The sequence below is a fragment of the Myripristis murdjan genome, chromosome 6 (genome assembly GCF_902150065.1).
Source record: "Myripristis murdjan chromosome 6, fMyrMur1.1, whole genome shotgun sequence".
In the NCBI taxonomy this organism is placed as follows: domain Eukaryota; kingdom Metazoa; phylum Chordata; class Actinopteri; order Holocentriformes; family Holocentridae; genus Myripristis; species Myripristis murdjan.
This window is the reverse complement of record NC_043985.1, coordinates 27,101,842-27,118,932: the sequence shown is the minus strand read 5'-3', so window position 1 is coordinate 27,118,932 and position 17,091 is coordinate 27,101,842. Positions and strand designations below refer to the sequence as shown.

Sequence of the window (17,091 nt, the reverse complement as noted above, 5' to 3'; positions counted from 1 at the left end):
CCAGTATGGTTATCTATGTCATGACTGCAGCAGGAGTTACATTATGTCCTCAGTACCAGAAAAGAAGTGGCAGCCTTACACCTTTTCGGCTCTTATAGTGAATGCCTTACATAAGTAAGCTTATTGTTGCTGACAGTTCGGTTTTCTGAACTGCTGAGTGGACTGATTCTAGCAGGATGATTAGTAATCCAATCAGCTTGTTGTCGATGGCAGCAACAGAAACAGAATTTATTTGTATAGTTAATTACGGATAATTATTAGCTACAAGCTATATTTCCCTTTAAATAATTTCTAGAAAACCTCATTAAAAATCAACCAATATGTGCAGCTCCTCATGAGTATTAGTGTATCATGAAGTGTTAATTAACAGTGTCAGTGAAATGGTTTGAGGCTATCAATACTTTGATTCATAGTTGAATAAACACTATCTAGCAACACAGCCACTGATCCCTCATTGTTAAATAGATATTTGAACATGCACAGTGTTGGGCCCCAGGTCTGGTACTGTCCAGACCTGACTCTGGCATTGGCTTCAGAGTGATATTTAATATCGTATTAACCCTTTATAAAGGGGTAATTCATTAAAATACACTTTGGAGATATAGTTTCAGTCATGGTAAAACACCCTGGGTAAAAAGAATCAGAGCATAAAAATGTATAACATCACTGCCACTGCATCTAATGTAATTATAATAACAACACTATTTGAATAATGATGTGTAAAATATTTCCGTAAGCATTCGCTGCTTATAATGCAGACTATGCCTCTTCTTTATGCTTTTAATATTATCTAAACTTTTTACTTTTTCTGAATGCTGGTATTATCCTGGCATATCAAAGCAAAGCAAAGCACGCCAACATGATAATAGCAAACTGGAACTATAATAAACTACAGCACATCATATTACAGTGTCATTATAGTCAACTATAATCAGCCTACAGTTATGTATTTGCATGTGTTTTTAACAGGCTTACAATATTAGTGGCTCACACATGGCCTCACATTATCGCTGTCGCGACTGTAGTCCTGGTTTATTTCACCTTTACCCGTTGTGTGGGAGGGGCTTAGTGTGCTTAGTCAAACTTACAGTTGGGCAGAGTGAACGGTTCGCTCCTTGTACCAAATCGAGCACACCTCCTCTGTGTCTCGCCTTGCCGCGAGACATGTGCTCATCCGGGTCCTTCTGGGTGCTACATAACTCTACTTAAGGGAACCGATTGCTCGCTTTTCGTTAGCAAGAAAACAGCCGTTAAATTACTTTATTTTTAAAATTTAAGAAACCAAAGCGGCTCCTGATATGAAACTTTCGACAAAATAAAACCTAAAATGGGTGTATGGATAGTTTGAGAGGCGTGGGGGAGACATGTAGGTAAGCACATTACCAAAACGTGACAGAGAAAAGGTTGTATAACGAGTGACTCTGACCAACCGCTTCGCTCCAATCCTTCCTGCGTATTCGTGTGGGTGGAGATGTTGACAAAGAAAGGACATCTCTGCATGGTGGATAAAACATTACGAGATACTACACATTTATAGGACCTACTCGACCTTACACGTGTCGGCGACTTCGCTTTGGGCAGTTCGTTCGTAAATATTTCCTTTTTTTGGTGCTGGAGACAACTTGGAAACCCAGCGCGTCTTTTACTCTTTTTTTCCCTGTAAGCTAACATTAACGTTGCCTTTGACGTGGCTTTCCTCAGATAAACATGCGTAGAGGTTTCTCCCACGCCTCCCGTATTTGGATGTGAGACTACTTCGTTTGAAACATCTCCCCCGACTACGTTTTTTGGTTACGGCTTTGCTCGTTATGTTTTCTATTGACCGTCGCCATTAAGTTGTGCGGTTGCCCTGCGGTTCCTGTTGCCACCTTTTCATCCTCTGTGTCACACATGCGGCGACTACTCCTCAAGAGAACCAACTCAATGGACAAATTCATGGAGCAAGGTTAAGGTCAGACAAACACTGCACTTTCGGCTTTAAATAAACGACAGAAAACTCCTCGGAAGTGAACGGACCCTGGTCATTTTGCAATTAAAATTACAGCCCAAAGAAGGGGCGTCCTTTTTGTTATTAGTGGGAATCCCCCCTCGTCCTCCTCACCCACCCTCCAGGCCAGGGAACACACACGCAAAACAGACGACATGGTGGTCAACTCCATTCACTGGTTCAGGAAGGGACTGCGGCTCCACGACAACCCGTCTCTGAGGGACTCCATCCGTGGTGCGGACACCCTGCGCTGCGTCTACATCCTGGACCCCTGGTTCGCAGGATCCTCCAATGTTGGCATCAGCAGGTGGAGGTAAGGGGGTGAGGATGGGGGTCAATGTGCAGGAGCCCATCACAGAGAGTAGGTGGGTGGGTGAGGGTAGCGTGGAACGATATGAAAAAAGCATATTGCAGTTAATTGTAAAGCTATTGCAATGTGATTCATTATTTTTTGCATTATAAGTTACATTTTCACCAAAAAAGCTATTAAAATCATGATGGCGTGATGTTTGGCTGGGGTCTGCTCAACAATGTTTTGTCACACGCTGTACCTTTTTATCAAAAGAAATTGCAGCTCCTGTGATATGGGTGTTGCACATGGCCATATTGCTATTTCATTAATATTGTGATTAATTGTTCAGCGCTAGATTGGGGTACGAGATTGACTGTTAGAGCTGGACAACTGGCTTGTCCTACCTACCTGTCATAGTAGCTGTTAGTCTATATGGGGTTTATTTTGGTTGTTGAATGCGTTCTTAAGAGGGTTCAAGTTTCCACTATTAAGTTTAGCCCATGATAGAGAATCCGTCCACAGGGCTTGGTGAGCATCGCTTCTGCATTTCTGCCTCTCCCTGATTCTGTGGTGGTAGCAAGAAGCATTCAAATGCTGGCACAATTTATCAGGACATAATGTACTGGACAAGGATGCAGGAAAGCCTGTATCCGCAACAAAAATGTGTTGGTGGGGGGGAACAAATAGAGCAAGGTTATAGGCTTGCTTGAAATTTGCCTTGAACCTAACTGGTTGAGGCATTTTTCTGCAGTGGCAGACTGATAATTCGTGTTGGTGCTCGACTGTACATTCTGTTACAGTTAATACTGTCCTATTTCTCTTATGACTTTGTCAGTCCATATTTTTGCCATTCTGGGATAAGGATAATATTTTTGTGCAGTTTGTGGCAACATCAAGGACATGTTATCACATGCATGTCCCAAGCATGTACTGTAAAAGGCTACAGGCAGTGAGCTTGGTGATGTAAGTCATTTTTCCCGCGTGCTAACTCTCCTGCTCAGCCCTGAATGGACAGCTGAGGAAATGGGGTCAGTGTGTCATTGTGGTCATTACATCATGTTCCTCACTGCTGTGACCTATATTATTCACGCAAACATGCGCACACATTCACACATATACATACACACCCACACGCCTATACACATATGCATGCGATATCACCGAGAAGCCCTATGCCTGCAATATCAAAGTGTGTTAATGTATTTGTAAGTGCACACTATCATACTGTTCCTCGCTCACCACATACATCCCTTAAGTACATTTTGTCCCGTTCTTTTTTTTTTTTTTTTAAGATCATCGTCACTATTCCACTGGGGCTTCTTCCAGCCCTCCAAATGTTCCCGGCTGTGAATGATAGCTCCTCTGTCGTCATCTGCTGCAGCACTCAAAGTGAACCAGACAGATTATTTATAGCAGCGCTCCTGCTCACCCCAATTTCCCTTTCAGTTTACACAGAACATGGCAAACTGATCGGCGCTATGGGATTGTTGCTGCTGCTGCTGTGCTGTCTTTATATAGTAGCCATATGACGTGTGACTGGAAAAATACTTTGGCAACACATTTTTAGTAACAAGTAGACAGGCACGATCCACTCTTTTTTTTTTTTTTCATTTCCAATCCAATTTTGGATACATACCGATATGAGAGACCTTTTCTCTTAATTACTACTATTGTCAAATATTTGCTCTGCCCCTGTTTCTCAGAATAATGACCAATGCAAAATCCACACCGAGTGCACACAAAGTTGTATGTGCTTGTGCTCCACTATGGTTAACCTCATTTCTATTTCGGGCATGTTAAATGTTGTTAGTGCACCACGACCTCAAGTTGCATTACGGAGAAAACATTCTGGTTCAGACGAAGAGGTACATCTCACACTGGGTGGCTTATTACACCTGGTACCACTGTGTGTCTGCTGCATATCTGGTGAATATGAAACGGCATGTGCCTCGAGCACACAAGAGGGGCAACCTTCAGGAATATCTACTGAGAGATGTGGCTGACCCATCCCCTTGTGTTGCATTGCAGCAAAAAAAAAAAAAAATGTTTTTTTTTTTTTCCCATCAGTGTTAGACCTGTTGTAAACAAGGAGCACCAAGTTCTCAAAAAAATGTTTTTGCATTAAATAGTAGAGGATCTGTAGCTATTACTCTTCAATGTAGAAAGTATGTCATTTGAACGGTGACGCCCATGTCAGTGGTTTTCCATTCCAGTCCTCATAGTCCTGCTGGTTTTCATTCTGGCTGTCTATTTTGGGCCTGATTTACACCTGAGACACAGGTGAATGAAATTAAATTTAACAAAATGCAGCATGTGTTCATCTGTACAGTGTGTTCCCTGCAACAAACAGTAAATACAGCATAGCTCAGGGTGTTTTACACAGTTTCCCCAGAAGAGGGCTGTCTATTCACACTCCAGGGGTTTGAATCCTCTCAGTGACCAAAAAGCACTGGTTCATTGTTGCAGCATCTCCATATTAAAAGTACATAGATGATGGTGTTGTTTTTAATAAATCAAAAATTGCTATTAATCCTGTATACAGTCTTTGGTCTTGATCTTGCTATCTTGTAATTTGAAATCTGCTGCACAGTGATATATGCATAAGTTGCATACGTGATAGAGCTAGTTGTAAGTACTTGACTCTGCACATAAAATACCACTAAGATATCGCTTAGTTTGTCATTTTTATGAAACATGTATATTAATATTTTGGCTGGTTTAACACATATATATATATATATGTATATATATATATATATATATATATATATATATATATATATATACATGTGTGTATATATGGATTACATTTATTGAAGGTGAATCATGTTGGTGTTTACTCTTAAAGTTTTATGTGTTGTTCACCAACAGTAAGAGAACCGCAAGACTGGTCTGAAGGATAAACAGCTTACAAACAGCTATATGAATAACTGACTGAGAGGCGATTGTCCAGTTTGCCAGGACTGGACTTGTGGAAAAAATACTCACACAAGACAGTGTATATGTCACTTGCTGAAAGGGATAAGTGAAAACAGCAAAGTCAGCTGACAGCTATTGAAAGTTAGTTCTCTAGGTCAGTGCTGAGTCAAGCTGTTGTTTTGTACCACTGCTAATGCCTACAGAGCTGCTGTAAAGGTTGATTTCAGCAAGCTGCCTATTGCCAGTTATCAAACAGGTCCTTTTTGATACTGTATATTCACCAGCTGTCCACCTCAGGGCTAAACAGGGTCATCTGCAACTTAATTATTAACCATGTGTTCACTCCAGGTCTAAAAGGATTCAACTGGACTTAATCATTATCTGGCTCAGTGATTTTTCCTATTGGTTTTGTATTTTGTTCCAACATAGGCCAGTTTTCATATGAACTGCATTTTCATGTACAGGCACATAGTTTTTGTTTTGAATTGTTGTAGAGAGTGAAGTCTAGCCTGTTGTCTGTTCAGTCATCTGTAGTCAAACTGGTTTAATTGTATGCAACCTGCATTGAGTTGCAGTTCTTTTGCCTTTATTGTAAATAAGACAAGAAAGAAGAAAAAAGATTGCATTCACCATCAACTTGCTTAGAGATTAAATTAAAAAAAGATGAGTAAAGATGGTACGGATACAGATAAAACTTAGAGTCCTATTCTGTTGTATTATGTTTTCTGTAATGCTAGCAAGTTATGTGGACCTATTAAATGCAAAATTATTTTTGCATTTGAAATGTTCTCCAGTTTGGACAAATAAGCTCATCTGTACAGCAGGCAAACATTTGGTGTCTGTTGGGATGTGCCCAACAGATCAAAGTGGATTCAGAATATTTTAGTAATGGAAATATATGCCAAACAACAGTCTGAGGCATTGATTTTTATCAAACCAAGAATTTCTAATCCATCACCCATCTGACATGTTGCTATGGTCTATTTAATAATAAGTAATAAAGGAATTTATTCAGCTATTGCTTACAGATTTAGATTCCTCTTTGGACCTTTCAGATCAGTTACTCCTATGATTGGTATGCTTGCACCTTGTCTGTAGTCATGGTTTTAAGAAGACATTTTTTATCAACATTGTTTCTGTTTTTATTTTGTTTTATTCGACCTTTATTTAGATTCTCTGAAACACACTGAAAGACTCGCTCATTAGTTGTGCTTAGATGACATTAACATATGTTTGATTTGGGGAAAAAAGACAAAATAAACAGATAAATAACAAAATTTGATTTTCATTCATGTGAAATCAACTCTGTATTCTGTGTTGGGTTACAGGTTTTTGCTGCAGTGTTTGGAGGACTTGGATGCCAGCCTACGCAAGCTCAACTCCCGATTATTTGTCATCAGAGGCCAGCCCACAGATGTCTTCCCTCGTCTTTTTAAGGTAGAAGAGATGCATAAGTGGAGGCAGTCTGGTCATATGTAGGATGGAGTCACAGGTTGTTTACTTCTATAGAGAGTGTCATTTAGTCACAGAGACAGCTGCGGCAATGTACTTGACCCCGCTTTAGCATTGCCATAATTACTGATAAGACCAATAATTAACTGTCCAAATATTCAATGTTAGTTCCATAAATGAGCTGTCATAAATCCAGATTGCCCATCAATTAAGAAAGCAAAGTTACCCTTAGAAGTTAATTTACTGATGTACAGATTGGAGAGCAGCAAAGGCAAACACTGCTTTAAAACTCAAAGTGCTCAAGCTTTTTAAAATTTTAGCATAATGTCATGGCTCATTAAACATTTGCTGAAACCCCATTTTTTTTATATAAGTCACAAAATGAACTGGAATGAACTTATGATATTTATTATGCAAACACAAAACACTCCAGGCGTAAAACTTCACAGAGTTCCCAAAATTTCAGCTACTTGCTCCCCTTTCAGGCACAGTGCTAACATTTGTTGACACTATTTAAAAATTTGGACAGCTTAAATTATTTTTTGGGATAGTTCTGGGACGGTGGTGAAGCAAATTTGTCTGTAGCCCTGGGTCTAGTGAATTTTTTTTGTTTACAGCCAATTCTAGGGAGGAAGCATGAAGGCCGCTGCTACATCTGTAAGAAAACACACAAATTAGACACTGGGGTGTAAAGGTTTCAGAGTCCCACTTAAAATCGGAAAAGCAAAGCCTCTGAAAAAAGACATCAGCTATCTATCTCACAATATTGGTCTATGTCAGTTTTCTTTATACCTCACACCTAAGCCCACATGGTTGTGAAATGGGTCTTAAATTGGATTCTAAGTGGTCTTAAAAAGTCTTAAATTTAACTTGATGAAGCATTGAAACCCCTGAATCCAGCACAGTAGTTTTTGCAATATGTTCACTGGAAATTTTGGGCCTCGGTCAGCCATAGTCAGCTTGTTGTGTCCTGAGCCTTAAGGCTGATTTATGTTAGCTACAGTGTCCACACCGTGAACTGCAGAAAGACAGTTATTGCTCGAACAGTGCTGAACTGTGATGAAAATAAAACTCAGTTCAAAATCAAGTTGAAATGTCACTTTTACAAATTTGAAGATAAATCCATCATCCATTTTTAAATGTAAAATAAGCAAAAATCAAACATCTGAAAGCTGAATCTGACCCAAATGGCCCATACAGTGAAAATTTCTGCCCGCCCATAAATCTAACCCAACCACAGAAAGAGTCGGGTCCTGTCAGATTCAAATTCTAACCCACAGTATTTAGGAGAGGAAAAAAGATTTACTATGAACACAACATTTGAGGACCTGTATCTCTGTATCAGCCTCTGTTATACATGGAAAAATTAGCTCCGTCTCTTCAGAATAAATGTGACTATGTCTGTGTGGTACTTTGCTCTACAGGAGTGGCAGATCAGCCGCTTGTCATACGAGTACGACTCGGAGCCATTTGGCAAGGAACGTGACGCTGCCATCCAGAAACTAGCCACCGAGGCAGGCGTAGATGTCATGGTTCAGATCTCACACACCCTCTATGATCTGGACAAGTGAGTGACAGCCAGTTTCTACAAGCATCTCATGCAGCCGAACTGGTTTGAAACAATGAACAGTGTCATCGACTGCTCTGAATTAGCATCTAGGTGTGTGCTTGTGCTCACTCCCGTTCCCTTTTCATTCCTAAAGGATCATAGAGTTAAATGGTGGGCAGCCTCCTCTCACATACAAGCGCTTCCAGGCCCTCATCAGCCGTATGGACGCTGTGGAAATGCCCGCAGAGACTATCACGTCTGAGGTCATGAGGAAATGTGCCACACCCATCAGTGAAGACCATGATGACAAGTTTGGAGTTCCGTCTTTGGAAGAACTTGGTGAGGGTTTTGTGTGTGTGTGTGTGTGTGTGTGTGTGTGTGTGTGTACACTCACATGGATGAATGTTAGTGTCTGAGAGAGATATTAGCTCAATGGCTTTCTGTGGTGAGTAATAGACACAGAGAACGAGAGAGAAACACACACACATATATACATCACTGGGATTTTATAACAGATACATTCTGTCTGTCTGTCTGTCTGTCTCATTGCATGCCTGCTTGTTTATATGTACACACACTATCCAGCACATCTCAGTGTCACAGTGAATGATGAATGTGTGTTTTGCTTGTCCAGGGTTTGAGACGGAGGGTCTGTCCACAGCAGTGTGGCCGGGGGGAGAGACAGAGGCCCTCACGAGGCTAGAGAGGCACCTGGAGAGGAAGGTGAGGAGACATTATACTGTTTGTTATATGTGCACAATGAAAATGAATGTATTTCTGTCATTAACTTTGGCTCTAGCTTTTTTTTTTTTTTTCAAACTTATACTTTACTTACTTACCTTACTTTTAGTTGCATGACTATACTTTCAAACTTGCACGATTTACCATTTTAGTCTAGATGTTTCTTGTTTTTCCACTACCTACAACTACTAGGCTAAGTGATGGTAATCTTAAGAAGTGTGGTCATGTGACTGGTGATTCGCACATGCATTTCTGGGCATGCACGTTCTGTGTTGATAAATTAATTGATTGGTTTGTTTGACGGAGTGCTCAGCTGCTTTTATAACATTATTACATACATAGTAAAAGTTTAAGTTTAATGATTCAGACAGTTTTTGCATCGATTCAGATCAATCAGATATCGCCCAGTCCTAATTCCTCTATAGACCTGTTCTGCAACATGATGGAAACTGTCCTTGGTGATGCACCTTTGCACATCAGGATAGTTTTAGCAAAAGATACAGATACAATGTTATTTGGTGCAGCAGCTCATCTCCATTAAACATTGCAGCAGGCAGTGGGAGACAGAGGCCTGAGATGCTCTCTCAGCATCTCTGGACACTTTGTCCGTCTGACACAGCACCTGTGGCGAGGATGGAAAGGATTCATGTTACCTGGAGTGAGATAATCTGGCTCTCATAATCCTTGTGCATGGATAAGGCTTGGATCATTGAGCTGTGCTGTCTTTTGATGAATTCTTGGCAGCCTCTCTGCACCTGGGTGCTCTGTCTCTTTTTGAGGAACCTGGGTATAAATACGTGTGTATTAATGTGGCAACAAGGCAAAAGAGCATTTGAGATAAACTTAGGGGACTGAGATCAAAATCAGTCCTCAACTTTTGTTATGCAACAGTTAATATGCTGCTTGGTGTCTTTGGCATTTATTCATGTGCAGCACCAGATTAATGTAGTTTTGAGCTAGTGGGCTTAAATTGGAGTCAGATTCTGCATATCTTGATATAAACGTGGACATGGCTTGATTTGAATCCTCACCACTTTCAAGTCCATGTGTAGCACCAGCATTGGAATTGGTCCAAGTTAGGTTGTGTATCATCGGTCTGAACAGTTCAGATGATGTTGGTCTTCTTTTTTTTTTTTTTTTTTTTTTTTACAGGCATGGGTGGCCAACTTTGAGCGTCCCCGTATGAATGCAAACTCCCTGCTAGCCAGTCCCACAGGCCTCAGCCCCTACCTGCGCTTTGGATGTCTTTCCTGTCGCCTCTTCTATTTCAAACTCACTGACCTGTACAGGAAGGTATGAACGACCACAGACATTTATTGTTTGAATGCATGAGGCCGTGTTGTAGGTCTTAAAGGATGTTTTTTTTTTTTTTTTTTTTTTTTTTTTTTGAAATACTATGCAGTTCTTCTGTTATAGTTGAACATAGCTCAGGCCACACTAGATGTACTTCATATGCCACCGTGTAATCTTGAAGTTTGTACTCTTACCAGGTCAAGAAGAACAGCTCTCCGCCTCTCTCCTTATATGGCCAGCTGCTGTGGAGGGAGTTCTTCTACACAACTGCCACCAACAACCCCTGCTTTGACAAGATGGAGGGAAACCCCATGTGTGTCCAGATCCCCTGGGACAAGAACCCTGAGGCACTGGCCAAATGGGCTGAGGGGCGGACGGGCTTCCCCTGGATCGATGCCATCATGACGCAGCTGAGGCAGGAGGGGTGGATACATCATCTGGCGAGGCACGCTGTGGCCTGCTTCCTCACCAGGGGAGACCTGTGGATCAGCTGGGAAGAAGGCATGAAGGTGAGGATGGAGGTACTGGGAAAGAGCAGCATGATGGGAGGAGGGTGGGGAATGAGAGGAAACAGGTGACTTGTGGATCCATGTTCTGAGGATGGTTTGAAGGTGAGTAGGATAAAGTGTAGGAAAATTAGGAGAATGGGTATATGGGTATGGGTTTATTTCCCTGGTCTAATGAGAATCTCAACATTTTAACACAAATATCACTGTTTCAAATAAGAACTTAAGACCAGGTTCACACAGAATTTTTGTCCCTCACAATAAAAGACATCTAAATGTGCTGCTCCCAATGAGATAATGTAATGCAAGACGGGTATAAGCTTGATAAAGTAGTTCTCTTTTATTTAAGTGTATTGTGTCCTAGTATATTGTGAGAATTGTGTAATTTGCACATTTGTTTTGTTTTTTTTGTGATTCCATTTTGATTAGCCACCACTCTGATAAAATAATTACAGCCTCAAGTGATTTAGAAACTGAAGTAGTTCATATTGTGATTAATTTGTGCAGGCTTAATTACTACCATGCAGAGTCTTTGACTGTGCCCTGTGTCTGTGGTCTCTGAAGGTGTTTGAAGAGTTGCTGTTGGATGCAGACTGGAGTGTGAACGCCGGCAGCTGGATGTGGCTCTCCTGCAGCTCCTTCTTCCAGCAGTTTTTCCACTGCTACTGCCCTGTGGGTTTCGGGAGACGTACAGACCCCAACGGAGACTACATACGGTGAGGGTCACATGGCTGTTAGTATGAACTATCCTTTGACAAGTGGATATTGATGTATAGATTAACCTATGCCCCCCTGTGGCTATTGTGTCTGGACAGTTGGCCTTGATTACATCAGTAGGCCTGTTATTTATGTGGTGCAGTTTGGGCTACATTATCACAGACATCCTGTTGCCCAAATTAATAAAAGTGGAAATTTGGTAATTGAATGTGATTATGTAGTAATTGCTAACAGACAGCACAATAAATGCAATGATCTAATTTCCTTTTTTGCCTAATAAGGATTGTTGAATGCTGCATTATTTGTCAAAAGTTGTTGCACACTGGCTTGTTTAATGTCTGTAACATCCTAAACCAACAAGCATATCATTTGATTCTACTTATGTTCAACTTCTGTTGTGATTTGAGGCTATATAAATAAAGTTTGGTTTGGTTTGGTTTGGTTTGATTCCTCGGTTTGCCACTCAACCTCACTTTCTTCATGTTCCGCTCCCCTTTTTCTCAGATCATTTTTTCTCTTCTTTTTATTGTGCATCTGCTTCAGTTGTTATTTTTCTTCTCTCCTAGGCGCTATCTGCCCATACTGCGGGGTTTTCCTGCCAAGTACATCTACGACCCTTGGAACGCCCCGGAGGAAGTGCAGAGGGCGGCCAAATGTATCATTGGAGTCCACTACCCAAAGCCCATGGTGCACCATGCAGAGGCCAGCCGCATCAACATTGAGCGGATGAAACAGATTTACCAGCAGCTCTCCTGTTACAGAGGACTGGGTACACACATGACCCATTTATTAATACGCTTGAAATGATTTTCTTTTGTTCTGCTTTGCAAGCTTTATCCATGGAAATCCATGATTGATAGCTTCTCAAGGTCACATCATGATCTTAATGGACAGCTAGATGTTAGTGTTGGCTTCAGTATTTATAGATCAGATTGTGTAGTATTAAGGGATTAGTTTGTTTGTTATTCTAATATAAGTGTGGTCTTGTGACGAGTTACAACTCTCTGGTTGCTCTTCAGGACTGTTGGCGTCAGTACCTGCCAATCCCAACAGTGGCACAAATGGAAGTAACGCTGGAGGAGCGAATACAGGGACGGGCACCTGTCCGGCAGCGTCAAATGAAGACCCTGCCATGCAAGAGGGAACCTCTCAGACAGGTAGAGATGGGTTCACGTCATCGTTGGCTCAGACATTTCTTTTCACTGTACCACAAACACAGCAGACAAGATATAAGATATCACTCCATTTAAGGGCCTGCTCACATTGGCAAGTTTGGCCCCGTATCATGCTAAAGCCAGCCAGCCAACCCCCCCACCCCCCACCTTGACAGTTTCGGAGGTAACTTCCTCCTTCTTCCGAAAGGTCCAACTGACAGCCAGAGCGGCACTTGTCAGACCCGGCAGACGAGACCTGGTGTCGCGGCCGGTGCCGGCCAGCACCGGCCAGCACCAGCCAGCACCGCGCCGGCACCGGCTGTGGCGCTTGATCTGCCGGATCTGACAAGTGTGCCATTGCAGACAATTCGCAGTTGCAGCAGCACAACAGACAATGACACAGACAACATGGTTGATTATTGATTGCGCAACACAGCCATTTGCCGGTAATCGCGTTGCACATTAAACAGTTTTTCAGAGGCAAGAGGAAAGCTGCATGATTTACGTTGTATCCACCTTTGCACACTGCATGCGTGACCATGCATGTGCTCATGTACGTGCCCGCACCATGCTGAAGCACACCCCCTCCAGCCATGCCAGAGCGGGGGAAGTGTACTGTATTCAAGCACGATACGGAGCGATCACACTGGTCAAAGAATCCGGATTTTAGGGGCAAACGTGCTTGGGCACGGATCAAACTTGCCAATGTGAGCAGGCCCTAAGTGTTTATTGTGTCTCTTAACGTGCATCCTCTTGAAGACTTTATGGCGTTAATATTTTAACAGTGCTAGAAATTCTAAATTAATCCCACCACTCTTGGCCTACATAAAGGCTGTTTTGGATCAAATCAAAACTGTATATCATACGATGAGATTTTCACCATTATTTGAAATCAACACACTGAAGAGGAAAAGATTTCTACATGAGACTTTTTCACTTGGCAGTCTGACGTGTGTGTGTGTGTGGTATCAGATTTAGCGCATGTGATACACCAGTGCATTGAATAATGGGTGTAACTGAATTACTTTTGTCCCACCCCAGTAAATAAGCAACACCTAATACTAAGAGCCGCCAGACAGGTTGCACAGTGAAGTAGGAGGTTTTCATCTATCAGTGACAGTCAGTAAGCGAGTTGTTTCAAATTGCTGTACTGTTATTGGGACATATTTAGTCAATTAATTGATTAGTCAGCTGACAGGAAATGTATCAGTTGTGCTATAATTTTGATTATTAGAGTTGTGCTGATGTGTTTTGCTTAATTCACTCTGAAAAAAGGTTACACAAGTGACAATTTGACAAGTAGCCACATCACTTTGGGCTTCCCATCAGCTGTTGTCATTATTCTTAACACAGTAGACTACCTGAATAATTGATTAATCCTCCCACCAAAAAATCCATAAACCAATCAACAAAGAAATTCATTAGTTGCAGCCTCAGTGTATTTTGTAGTAATGTGCTTCATTTTGTTCACTGTTTGAATTCAGGCAGAGGACAGTCCACTCAGAAGCGGCGGCATGACGAGCCCACACCAGCGAACAGCTCTAAGTCCCGGAAGCAGAGCAAGTAGTGTGTGAGAAGCTGAGTGGAAAAGGAGTCTCAGTCTGGACTGTCTCTGCCATCCAGATAGCAGCTCTGTCCCGACACAGGAATAAACTGTAAACACACAACCGCAGAGGAGACGCATGCAGCTGCAGCTTCTCTGTGTGTCCACCCTCTCCTTCAGTCAGCTGGGTCTTTATCTCACCATCGGGTCACAAATAGAGAACTGCCCCTTTTGCTCTTAGCCTGAATGCTTTGACATCCTGATACTTTTGAAAATGTAAATTTGGAATGGAAACATTCCTTGGCTGTGCTCACACAGGTGGGATTGCATAGATTAAAAGCACAGGTGGATCTTTAATCCTGATAAACTTCTCAGTCATCCATATCAAGCACACGAGGACACACTTATGAATGTAAATAGCTTTGACAATTATTTTTTCCTCCCCGCATCTTTTAGGACACAAATGTCAAATGTACAGTTTTAGTGGGGACTGTCGGACTGGCTGGTTTGGTGATAGAGCAGTTCTTACAAAGGCCATCAAATATTTTGTAAGCACTTATTCTTTTTAATTTCCAACTTTTGTATATTTTGTCGTGGGGGTTTATTAACCCCCTTTGTAAATAATAAATATGAGTCACCAAAACTCAGTTGTACTGTGAATGCATGTGCTTTTCTCTCCCATGTGATCGTAAATCTATTTTTGTATCAAGATTAACCAAATTGTAACTGTTGGCAATTGGCAATAAAGGACAAAAATATTGTTGTATCCTGTTTTCTGTCACTGTGTTTGTGCTGCTGTATGATGCCACCAGTTTCAGTTCAGTTTCAGTTTCAGCTCCTCATCTATCCTTTTCAAGAAAGAATATCTAAGCATAAAATACATCTCAGGGTAACATATTTATTATTGTTAGACCAATATTGTACCGTATTTGCATTTATTTATTTATGATTAATTCAGTGATTCATGTAAAACATCGGCAGGACAGTGGGTGTGTAGGAGGCTCCTCCTCATTGAAGACTGAATAAGATCAAAATTGACCCCACAGATAAAAGAGGGTTAAAATGTGTGCGGTCAAAATGTTAAAAGAGGTTCAAAAGTCAATTTTTTTCACTGACGTTGATTGAACGTTCACGTTTAGACCATTTTTTCCACCAGGATTTGCACTGGTTATATTTTGAGTCGTTTAACTTCAGAATCAGTGGCGGTTCTGCCTATGTTGCTGCCCTAGGTGAAATTACTGCCTTGTGCCCTTCCATGTTACTACCTTGGAAGTTGGAAGTGTGGCATGAATGGCTTACCTATAATATTTTATCATTTTCAGTGACATTATACTCTGGCTGCCTTGGCAGAACATCATGTGGCTGTTGATTCTTGTGAAAATCAGATGTGAATCTGCATGAAACTCAATCCAAAAAATAAAAAGAAAGCAAAATGAACAGAGAAGTTGCAATCTGTAACTGTTGTCATTTCTTTTTCTGTTTTGAAATATTACATGAAGCATTTCAGACTATTACCAAAATATAAACAAAGGCTAAGACAGGAACCCCCAGTATCGCAAGAGGTCAGATGCTGGTCCGCCCAATCAGAGGCCACACTACAGGACGCGCTGAGAGAGGTAGACTGGCCCTGCGTTCCAAATCGCATACTTATACTTTTTACTTTTAGTATGTACTGCAGCTGCCCTTACAAAGTATGTAGTTTAGTATGAAATATGCATGCGTATGCATCCTATTGGGACACACTACATACATCATCCCTGACCTACGACCCTCTTGCTCACTTCCGCCACCGTCCGTAGCGGAAAATTTGAATGTTGTTGTCAAAATGCCGGTGCCTTTTTCATACTGCGCTGTCGTCTGTCATATTTCTGATCTTCTGTCTTCCTGGTGCTTCTGCTGTCATTACGATATGTGTGTTTTGTTGTCCTCTGTATGTGGGCGTGGCTTGTACACACAATTCAGTCAGTGCGACGTAACGTCCGCTGCGCAAAGGATTGTGGGTCAGAATGGCCAGAGCAGCATGCTGAAATCCATACTGTGAAATCTGACCGGATGTAGCAGAACATCCTGGTACTCTTGGCATACTGCATCTGACATACTATGTATTGGGACATACTAAATCGACTTATCCCTGGCCAAATGGCCAGGGATAAGTTGAGCCGCCCCAGGAACAGCTGGAGAAGAAGTGTAGAGGCAGAAATGTCGGAGAGTGGGCTCAGCTGGGGGGAGCTTGAGCAAAAAGCCATGAACAGAGTGAAATGGAGGATATTTGTCAGTGGCCTATGCACCCAAGAGGAGTAAAGGGCTTAAGTCAAGTAAGTCAAGTTGAGCCGGAGCCCCATACACTTAATAAGTGTATTTTGGCTGTAGCCTAAATGTCTTAAATATTAAATAAATATGAAATACTGAATGAATGGATGAATGAATGAATGAATGATTAAATAAATAAATAACTGCATAAATAAATAAATATTATTTATTAAGTGTATGGGGTAAGTGTATTTTGGTTCAATGTTCAAATGTGTTACATTCATATGTTCATAACTGACCTTACTGTCAGCAAGGACACCAAGAAACTAGTGTTCTAGTGTTTTCTTTCCAAAAACACAGCTGTTAATGTTCTCTTCCCAAGCGCACTTTAAGGCATGTTAAAACAGCTGTTTATTGTACCTGTTGAATTGTGTTTAATAAATAAAAATACACATGAATGTGAAGAAGTGACTGTTATTTAGGGAGGGAGAAGGTGAGGGAGGGGTGGGATGGAGGTGTGGAGGAGGGTGGGGGGAGTAGGGATACGGCTCAACTTACCCCGCTCCTATACTCAACTTACCCCATACACGGGGTAAGTTGTGCCACGAGACCACTTTTTTTGGACATGCTATATTATGGAAACAGTTATGTTTACACTCATTCTGTTTGTTTGAAGAGATGCACAACA

General features: G+C 41.5%; 1 protein-coding gene across 2 annotated transcripts; it reads left to right on the top strand.

Annotated features, from left to right (window-relative positions):
- Window positions 1-1,178: 1,178 nt before the first annotated feature.
- Window positions 1,179-14,919, top strand: cry1b (cryptochrome circadian regulator 1b). 2 transcript variants are annotated; one of them, XM_030054504.1, is made up of 11 exons: window positions 1,179-2,300; window positions 6,527-6,635; window positions 8,075-8,217; window positions 8,354-8,538; window positions 8,834-8,922; window positions 10,093-10,233; window positions 10,431-10,742; window positions 11,304-11,455; window positions 12,023-12,225; window positions 12,476-12,707; window positions 13,334-14,072. In XM_030054504.1, the coding sequence occupies exons 1-11, from the start codon at window positions 2,143-2,145 to the stop codon at window positions 13,350-13,352; spliced, it is 1,743 nt and encodes a 580-aa protein (XP_029910364.1). In that variant the 5' UTR covers window positions 1,179-2,142; the 3' UTR covers window positions 13,353-14,072. The 2 variants fall into 2 exon arrangements, with proteins under 2 accessions (XP_029910364.1, XP_029910365.1); XM_030054505.1 differs by lacking the exon at window positions 13,334-14,072 and adding an exon at window positions 14,095-14,919 and having other exon boundaries at window positions 1,181-2,300; window positions 12,476-12,613.
- Window positions 14,920-17,091: the final 2,172 nt, after the last annotated feature.

Bases quoted from the DNA above. Each gene is read 5' to 3' on its own strand.
- cry1b (XM_030054504.1), top strand. From the start codon at position 2,143: ATGGTGGTCAACTCCATTCACTGGTTCAGGAAGGGACTGCGGCTCCAC. The intron at 6,636-8,074 runs GTAGAAGAGATG...TTTGCTCTACAG, and splicing joins TCTTCCCTCGTCTTTTTAAG to GAGTGGCAGATCAGCCGCTT. The intron at 11,456-12,022 runs GTGAGGGTCACA...CTTCTCTCCTAG, and splicing joins CCCAACGGAGACTACATACG to GCGCTATCTGCCCATACTGC.